Here is a 9,250-nt window from a genome sequence, read left to right as displayed (position 1 = left end):
CCCCCTAACCCCCTAACCCTAAGTAACTTCTCAACAGTGCATCCGAGGGTCGCACAAGCCAGCTAGTTTAGCCGAAAGTGCGCGCGAGGGGCCAGGAAGGCACTGAAAGCATTCCTCGCGATCTCTTATCTAGCCACGGCTGTATCTCGGTAATCTTCTGAATAAACTGTAAAGATGCCAAACCAAGTGCTCAAACGGATCTGAAATGGCTGCCAGGTCGTGTGAACATGACGTCAAGACAGAGGGCCTCATGTTCATGTCTCAGAACCGATGTTGTGCGTTTCGTCAATCACCACATATCCCATCTCACAATGATCAAGCTCGCTGCCATCTCGTTCCTGGCTCTCGGCAGACCCCTGGGCAGGGCCTTTGCCAGCTCGTGCACGCCGTTGAGTTACGAAGTCAAGTTTTCTCTTCTCGACTCGGCACTCAAGTCTGGCCAGCCCAGCACCGATGTCGTGTCGACATTCTCTCTCAAGTCCCCACCGCAGGAACGAACATGGGCATACTTTGACACCAACGACAAGGGGCTGAATGCCGAGGGCTGGGTCGTTCGCATCCGACACAAGGAGGGCCAAGATGTTGAGTTGACCTACAAGAAGCGTTTCGCGGTTCCGGATGGGCTCGATTCGGCGCTCGCCGAAGCTAGGGATGCGGGGTTCACTGAAGACGCCGAAATCGACTGGACCACAACCAAGCAGACCCTCAGCTTTGATCACTCTGTCAAGCTGTCGCTGTGGACGCTGAATGGGACTGCAATCCCGAGCGCAGACTGGGGACTGTATCTTCTCGTCAACCACATTCCCGACAAGATTGCCGACTGGAATCACCATGGATGGGGTACAGATACTCTGAAACGGTCACGCCAGTATGGGCCCGTCACTGCCAAGGTCTGGTTTGGCAAGTGGAACGATACCGAGGTGCGCGTCGAGGTCCTTCCCCTCAAGAATGCCAATGGGACGGGGATGGAGCTCACGACTGAGCTCTCCTTTGGTGCCGACGGGAGCAACGCCTCTGCTCTGCGCGACGAGGTCATGCACGAGCTGGATAGTCGCGGCTGGCTCAACCGCGAGGGCAAGCTGAAGACGGGCCTGGTCCTTGATCGCTACTAGAGGATACTACGACTGAACATGTGAGCGCGTCTGACCCACTTCTCACAGTGCGGCGAACATGCGCAGTGCCCGCATCCACTTCACCGCGGATGCCGCCCATGTGGGCCACGCTTCTTGGCAACCGAATTTCGGCCGTCGAGTGGTCTTGGCACTGCGGCGTTCAAAACATTGCTATGTGATGCATCGTGCACCTTTTTAGATTATATGCAGGCCCGACTACTGGGCAGGGACGCGCTTGACGTCCTTCTCGCTCTCGGCAAACTCCTTCTTGTCACCTTGAACGTAGAGCGGCGACTCGCGGACGGTCAAGTCCTCCTCGCTATCCGAGTCGACAATGGTCTTGCGCTCGTCGAGGCGGACATTGTCCATGAAGATGGACAGGATGATTGGAATGGCGGAAATGGCGAGGCCAATGATGCTCAACGTGCGCTGCACGTCACGATAGGCGAAGAGAACAGCATCGCGCGCCGGGTCTCCGGGCGGGTTCGTCTTGACAAAGTCGAGCGGCTTGCGGAAAATGGACATGGAGAGCTTCTTCGCGTCAGGCACGCCGGCAGACTCGAGGCCGCGCTGCAGCTTGCCCGGGAGAAGCGACTTCCAGACAGCACAGGACACGGCGGAAGCGATACCACCACCGGCTTGCGAACTGATGTCAGCACAGTCCACGCCAGTAGACTTACCCAACAGCCCAGCAGGATGTGATGAGGAGGGCGTGCTCGTGGCTAAGCTTGGCCTGCATCGCGACCAGCGAGGGGTGACCGCTCATACCGGCTGACGTTAGTGGTGAAACAATCGATACTCACTTCCAATGCCTTCAAGCAGCTCTCCCGCAATGATACCCGCAAGCTGGCTTGTCGAGTAGCCGCCACGGAACTGCACGTGCATGCCTTGAGCGACGGTAATGAGGACCACGCCGGCAATGACGATGGGCTTTACGAGGCGGAACTTGCGAATGAGAATGGCGACGACAAAGACGGTCACCGAGGATGCACAGCCGGAAATGCTGTTGATGCGAGTGGCACCAGCAACCGACTGGTTGAAGGAGACAACGAGCGTCGTGTACAGGTAGGCGTCGCGGGTGCTGGTCGCGATATTGTTGAGGAACTGAATGAGGAGAATGATGATGACGTGACGGTCCTTCATGACCTGGAAGGGGAAGATGGGGTGGCGGGCATACTTGGCCTCCCAAAAGGCGAATGCAGGAAGAAGGAGGACACCAATGCAAAGCGGCGTCAGGACCTTGGGCGTCTGCCACGCCTCGGCAGAGCTACCGCCGAGCGAGAGGGGGAGGAGGATGAGCGCAAGGGCACCAGCGAGGAGCGTGAGACCAACAAGGTCCATCATCCAGAACAGGTGCTTCCAGGCCTTGCCGCTGCGCAGCAGACGCCACGCAGAGGGAATGCCGTCGATGAGTCCGGCCTTGCGCGCCTTGAGGTAGCCGTGGGCAAAGACGGCGTAGAGTCCAAGGGCGATGGGTGGAATGATGATGGACCACATGCCGACGCCCCAGCGCCATCCCGGTCCCTCGTCCACGTCCTCGGCGATGCTGCCACCGGCCCACACATTAATGATGGACGGGAAGACGAAGGCAAACTGCAGGAAGAGACGGTTGCGCAGGGAGCTAGTGTCGATGGAGAGCGCATAGTTCATGACATTGCCAGCCACGTGTCCGAGGGTGTAGAGCAGGAAACCAGGGAGCCAACCACCGAGGTTGTGCGATGTGGCGACAACAACGCCACCAACAATCCAGAAGAGAACGGTGCAGTTGAGAATGAAGCCACGGCCGATATAGTCGGCCATTTTGGCGGTGATGGGAAGCGAGGCCGAAGTGAGGACCTGTCGAACTGTTCCAACGAGACCAGCGTTGGCCGACTGGCCAAACTCGTTGAGAGCGAGCTGCTGGTATGTTCGCATCACGGTCGCAGCAGTAGATCGCGTGTCTGCCTGTCAGCTGGATCGCAGCATGGAACCCACAGGTGAGGATGACCAAGGCGACGATGAACCAAATCTTGTTGGTCCGCGTCCAGACATCGTTGATCGCCTCCATCCGGCGGACGCCGGGCGACTTGGACTCCACCTTGGAGAGATCATCGCTGCTAGGGCTGGACGAGTTGCGATTGCGAAGCTCTTGCTGCCTTTCCTCGTCGACTGGTCGTGACATGATGCGTGTCGTGCGAGGGAGAGGGGACGCTCCGCTCCATTATATGGGTCGTGTGACTGTGGCTCCCAAGGTCTCGAAATTCGCGCAAAAAAGGATGCTGGCCGTTTCATGTGAGCGACTTGGCGCCAAGCAGCGTGGGTCCCAGCCTGATGTGAACGCACTCCTTCGTTTCGGCCGGCTTGGCGCACTGAGCTCGGGGACCGAACCGACGAACCCAATCACAATCTGATAAGATTTCCGCTTTTTCCATGACTGCCCGTTTGATCCTGAACGGTCTCCCAGGTGGTCTGCCCGTACCTCGGGTCCACTCGCTGCAGTCTTGTTTGTCGTTGCGGAGCATCCCACGCTCCGCATTCTAGGCCTGGACAAAGTACCGGCGAGACAGTGTCCGCTCCAGCCGACCGAGACAATAGTGCAGGGGAGCCACACATTTCATTCACCGCTGCCGAAAGTTTGACCCATCGAGGTCAAAACGCCGCAGCGGGCATGAACCGCACCCTCTTCATTCATGAACATTTGCTTTTAGCTACGGCACCCCGCACGGTTAAGCGAGCTCGTCTCAGGTGCCTTGGCACTAAGGGCCGTGGCTTGCCGATGTCTGTAATCAGATATGCAAATCAGATAAAGCGGGAATGCCGAGCCAGCCGCCCACGAACCACGAGCCGCGAGGTGGTAATCCGTGCACGCCAAGAGCCCGGACAGAAACTTTCAGAGCTGTTGTCGGGCATATCGGTCCCGCATGTCTCTGCTTGATGGTTGCTTGCCCGCTGAGTTGATGGCAGATCGAGACAGTTCCACCTGGCGGAAAGTCGGGTTATGCACCGATATTACCGCATGCAATCGCTCCGAATTTCAATTCTCGTTCCACCCGTGGTTCGGCACAAGCCGGGGCTCTCAGCCGCTTTGCAAAGCGGCTTCTAATATCAGGAGAACGACGTGGACATCTTATGCAAGCCACATGCTCCACAGCTCGGCTTGGGTAACAGCGACCCTCGTAGTTCATACCGCACGCCGCATTATCAGATAACGTCCCTAGGATAACTACACACGAGGCGCTAACTCTGTTCTCTTTGCTCCCGCTCGACGTGAAACACGCGCCACCCAATTTCCATCGCAAGCTGCCGTCAGCTCGGCATGCACGCAGGCTCACCATGTAGCCCAGCTGCACCGCGAGATAAACCAAGAAGACGACCGCAATCCCCATACTCTTTGACACGAGGCCGTAGAGTGGGTTGCCGTAGTGGACATTGTGCGAGGGCGAATCGTCGAACCATACCTGCTTGGACCCGAGAGCGAGGAGTCCAAGAAGACACAGCGTAACACCTCCCGTGAACATTGCCGTGTGAATTGCATAGCCGGCCAGTCCGCGAAAGTGGAAGCGGTTCACCGATCGCAGCGCCGCAAAGATGAGTATGCCGCCCTAACGTCAGCTCACTTCATTGTCTCACTCACAGCCGCAGGATACAGCCACAGAACACCCGAGAAGGCATCGCTCATGACTTCTTCGATTGCGCGTATGATCAGGTCTCTGGCTTGGTCGGCCGTGGCCCCATCTGGTGTCCCGGTCCTGTCGAGATCGAGAACCTTGTTCAAAAGCTTGCTCGGACTCGAATTCAGAGCCACGCCCGATTGCTGACATGTGCCGTGGATGACCTGTGCAAAGTATTGATACGCCCGGACCGTGACGGCAGCCTTGCTCTGCCCCGGCTGTGTGAGACGTGCAAGCTCTGTCGCAAAGTCGGGGTTCAGTTTCAGGCGGTCAAACGTCATTGCAAAGTCCAGCGCACGCGCCTGGTCTATCTGGTCGTCGAGGATTTCAGACAGAGCGCGACGGAACAGGCGGTATGTCGACAGTAGACCGCGACTCCACACATTGACGTTGATGCAATTTGTCATGGCGCCAATGAGCGCCAGCACGCAAAAGTGCAAGGGGTAGTGGAGCGCCTCCCAGATCCATGTTCGGCCTGGATCGACCTCGACAGTCTTGTGAAAGTTTGCAAACATGTAGGCCCAGATGAAGTAGATGACTCCCGCGCACAGGAACACTTGAGCGTAAGAGGTGCCGCTGGGCGTCTGGATGCCACTGAGCGCTTTGCGGAAGGCTTGTGCAATGCTCGTGAAACCCGTGCCCCTGCCGTCAGCTCGTCCCCAACGGTTCCTCACAGCATGGTCAGACTGAAGGCTCCATACTGTTGAGCCAGAACGCCATCGCGCACTGGCACTTGCACGCCGTTCAGAGCCTGTAGCCCGATGCAAATCATTTGCACGCCCACCCCTAGGTATAGGAGCGCAATCTTTGCCGCGGCGCGGCCATGACTCGACGCGGGGATTGCCCCAGCTGCAATGTACAGCGCGCACGAGATAGCCAATGCGAAAAAGCTCCATCGCGTCGAAGTCGTTCGTCGCTGAACTCGGCGGCCGAGCAGGGTGACTGGGTCAGCTGTATCCGGCTGGTGACATACCCAGGACGTATTGTCCCGCCAGCAAGCCGCAGTGCGCTGCGAGGACGATTGCCACGGTGAGGAATGACTGTGATGCAAGTTCTGCGTTTAGCAGCCCCAAGCTCGACGCACGATGAGAGATTAGTTCGCTCGCCGTGCGAGATGATGGTGGTGCCAGTTTTGACAAATCCCAGCCGCCGCTTGCCGCCGCCATGTAGATGTACAAGACGACTTGCGCCGCCTTGGCCAGGCGATGCACCATGTCGTTGCCCTGAAAGCGAATATCGTAGTGTACCTGGACCGTCCACATGGCCACGATGGCGGTAAAGTAGGCCAGGTACGACGGCAGACCGGAAGGAGTACGCAGCTGGTGGCTCGCATTGAAGGTTGTGAACGTTGATGTGACCGCGAGATCTGTGGTCAGACACGTTTGGCACCACCTCACTGTAAAACAGGCCGAGCCATTCTGTCGCAACAGCGTCCTCGGAAAGCCAAGGCAGGCCCTCATCGGATTGAGGTGTGCTGAAGAAGGGAATGCGCTTGTAGGTCACTCGTCGCCGGGGCGCAAAGAGCTCGCCGTCGCGGCGTCGCGGTCTATCGTCAAATTCGCCCAGTGATTCTGAAGCACGCACTGATTCACTTTCTCATCGGCGTGTTCTGGCTCCTTGAACGCCCCGTCCTTGGAGCTAGCGTCGAGCCGTGAGTGTGCCGAGGTTGGGCGATCAGAGGAATGTTGAGATGAGTGCGATATGCGGTGTTCAAATCGCGCCAGCCCCGAGCTGGTCCAGCTCCTCGCAGTCATCGTTATCAGCAATGATCAGTGCATGAAGAGAGGCCGTTGGCCATCATGGGGTACTGCCGGCTGTTGTTGAGAGGTGGAGCGCACACGAGTAAGGGTTGTGAGGGAGTAGGGGTGGTAGCTAGGCCCGCCCAGTTCGTGATGTCATGCTGAATCGGCGATGGACCCTTTTGCAGGGATCCGGCATGTGACGGGCGCCGGGAACGCGGCAGTGTTTCGAGGACAACATAGGGAGCCCAGGACCGCGCGTGTTCAGACGTTCGCGGACGAAGCATACAATGGGCTGGTCATCGTGGACCCTTTGTACCCCGCTTCCGCTTCGTTTGCCTCGTGAACGGCGATGACCCCTTGGTACCGGTGGAGGGTGGTGGAGGCACGTGACATCGCCGGTGGAGGGCCATCGGCCTTCACTGTCGGCTCCTCGGCATCCTCCACAGCCTCCACCATCCTCCACCGTTTGTGTTCTCCGCACTTCCTCGTAGTGCCCGCAAACTATGGCAGCAATAGAATGAGGTATAATAGTTAGTCTGGACCGTCCTCTCCACATCCCAACTCTCGCTTCATCTGAAACTCCTCCACATCATCACAATGGTGAGTAACCGAGATCGGGACGCCACTGACGCCAGTCCGACAAGATGGAAGCCCTCGTCAACAACTTCGTCCAGACTTTTAGCTGGGGGCCAGAGCACCCCACGCCTCTGCAGCACTACCCCTCCGAGCAGGGTCTTGAGTTTGAGACCGTCTGGTTCCCCTCGGCCAAGGACAACGTCACTCTCGAGGGTTGGTACATTCCTTGCAAGGGCTCCAACAAGCTCATCATCGCCAATCACCCAATGACCTTCAACAAGGGAGGCTTCCCCGGTACCCTCCCGGGGTACGACACGTTTGACGCTGTGGACGTTAACTTTATCCCCGACTTCAAGGCACTCCACGACGCCGGGTACGCCGTGCTGACTTACGACTTGCGCAACCATGGTCGCTCATGGAGCGGGTGGGGCGGTTCCATGTCCATTGGCAACAATGAGGCTCGCGATGTGCTTGGTTCGCTCGCATATGCCCGCCAGCACCCCGAGATGAAGAAGATGGAGATTGGTCTGCTCAGCCGCTGCATGGGAGCCGACTCGACAATTTACGCGATGCGCGACGACCCCGCGGCCTTTGAAGGAGTCAAGTGCATGGTGGCTTTGCAGCCAGTTAGCATTGAGACGTTTGTCGTTACGGCCGCCAAAGGTATGGGACTGGACCCCAAGGAGGCGTGCCGCCGCGTCGACGAGGGCGTCTTCAATCGGACTGGATGGCGCTTGGAGCAGTTTTCGCCCCAGCGTGCAGCGAGCGCCGTTACGATTCCGACCAAGGTTGTTCAGGTGCGGGAGGACCGACTGATCGACGCTCCGAAGGACACGCAGGAGATTTTCGACGCTATGAGCTCCAAGGACAAGGAACTGTACTGGATTGACGGCACGGTACACCGCTTTGACGGCTACAACTTTTTCGGCAAGGACCCCCAGGTCATGCTCGATTGGTTCAACAAGTGGATGTGATCTGATATCTATAGCAATAATGCATGCTTTTGACTTCTGACTACTCGTCTACCTGCAAACATAGCCGCCGTCGATGACAATGTCGGCGCCGGTGGTGTAGGTGCTCGCGTCGGAGAGGAGATAGACGTAGGCACCCTTGAGCTCCTTGGCCTCGCCATCGCGACCCATGGGGATCATGCTGCGCCAGAGGTCTTGGGTCTTCTTGTCGATAAAGTCGGAGAGACCAGTGTCGATGTAGCCAGGCGAGATGCTGTTGACACGGGCAAAGTCGCGCCACTCGTTGGCGAGCGAGCGGGCCATGTGGATGCAGCCGGCCTTGGCAACATTGTACGACGTTTGCTCTTGGGGGTAGTTGGCAATGTGGCCCGACATGGACGCGGTAATGACGAATGATCCCTTTCCGCGCTGCTTGAAGTGCTCGCCGACTGCCTTGGCGCAGTAGGCGGTACCGTTCAGGTCGATCTGGATGACCTTGTCCCACGCTTCGGGAGGGCTGTCGATGACGCCACCGTCGGCAGTGGCTCCGGCGCTGGATGTCAGTGGGGCACTGCAGATCACTCACTTGGCGACAAAGCCGTCAATCTTGCCAAAGTCCTTGACGACCGCGTCGACAAAGGCCTTGACGTTGTCGTATTTGGAGGTGTCGAGGTGGTAGGTCTTAACCTTGACACCGTACTTGTCAGTAAGCTCCTTGGCGTTCTTCTCGGCGCCTTCCTTGCGTGAGGAGTAGGTGATGGCGATGTCGGCGCCCATCTCAGCGGCGCCGCGGGCAGCCTCGATGCCCATTCCGCGGGGGCCAGACGCGCCGGTGATGGCAATCGTCTTGCCCTTGAGGTTGAACATGTCCTTGAGGGACTCGGTCTTGGGAATTTCGATAGGCATGGTGGTGGGAAAGTGCTCGTGTGGATCTCGGAGTGTCTTGCAGCCGCCTTTATAGCATGGGAGTCGCTCGGCCACTCGGTCGTCGATGTTTTCCCAAGTCCCATGTCGCACTCAGTCTTTCGGCGTCTATGACGTCGTTGTGACGTTCTGGGCCGGTCGAGACGCCACGTGCCGAGGCAGGGAGACGCAGGCTCGGCGTCTTCCGCACTCCGCAAGTCCGCACAGGTCCCTGCAGCGACCACCATCACGTGATACCTGATCGCCGAGGCTGTACGCGTGAGTCCTCATATCTTAGTCATGATTCTCCCGACAGT

General features: G+C 58.1%; 5 protein-coding genes across 5 annotated transcripts; 2 read left to right on the top strand and 3 right to left on the bottom strand.

Moving 5' to 3' along the window:
- Positions 1-311: 311 nt before the first annotated feature.
- On the top strand, positions 312-1,112 carry A1Q1_05500 (uncharacterized protein; the record flags this gene model as incomplete). The annotated part of the gene is made up of 1 exon (XM_014328138.1): positions 312-1,112. The coding sequence occupies one exon, from the start codon at positions 312-314 to the stop codon at positions 1,110-1,112; it is 801 nt and encodes a 266-aa protein (XP_014183613.1).
- Positions 1,113-1,328: 216 nt separating this feature from the next.
- Positions 1,329-3,273, bottom strand: A1Q1_05499 (siderochrome-iron (ferrioxamine) uptake transporter; the record flags this gene model as incomplete). The annotated part of the gene is made up of 3 exons (XM_014328137.1): positions 1,329-1,834; positions 1,916-2,956; positions 3,087-3,273. 3 exons carry the CDS (start codon positions 3,271-3,273, stop codon positions 1,329-1,331), a joined length of 1,734 nt encoding a protein of 577 aa, XP_014183612.1.
- A 1,431-nt stretch (positions 3,274-4,704) lies between these two features.
- Positions 4,705-5,658, bottom strand: A1Q1_05498 (uncharacterized protein; the record flags this gene model as incomplete). Its single annotated transcript, XM_014328136.1, has 1 exon — positions 4,705-5,658. The coding sequence occupies one exon, from the start codon at positions 5,656-5,658 to the stop codon at positions 4,705-4,707; it is 954 nt and encodes a 317-aa protein (XP_014183611.1).
- A 1,490-nt stretch (positions 5,659-7,148) lies between these two features.
- On the top strand, positions 7,149-8,054 carry A1Q1_05497 (uncharacterized protein; the record flags this gene model as incomplete). Its single annotated transcript, XM_014328135.1, has 1 exon — positions 7,149-8,054. One exon carries the CDS (start codon positions 7,149-7,151, stop codon positions 8,052-8,054), a length of 906 nt encoding a protein of 301 aa, XP_014183610.1.
- A 48-nt stretch (positions 8,055-8,102) lies between these two features.
- On the bottom strand, positions 8,103-8,936 carry A1Q1_05496 (L-xylulose reductase; the record flags this gene model as incomplete). The annotated part of the gene is made up of 2 exons (XM_014328134.1): positions 8,103-8,547; positions 8,617-8,936. 2 exons carry the CDS (start codon positions 8,934-8,936, stop codon positions 8,103-8,105), a joined length of 765 nt encoding a protein of 254 aa, XP_014183609.1.
- Positions 8,937-9,250: the final 314 nt, after the last annotated feature.

Source organism: Trichosporon asahii (genome assembly GCF_000293215.1).
Source record: "Trichosporon asahii var. asahii CBS 2479 unplaced genomic scaffold scaffold00005, whole genome shotgun sequence".
Taxonomy (NCBI): domain Eukaryota; kingdom Fungi; phylum Basidiomycota; class Tremellomycetes; order Trichosporonales; family Trichosporonaceae; genus Trichosporon; species Trichosporon asahii.
This window is presented reverse-complemented; position numbering and strand designations above follow the sequence as displayed.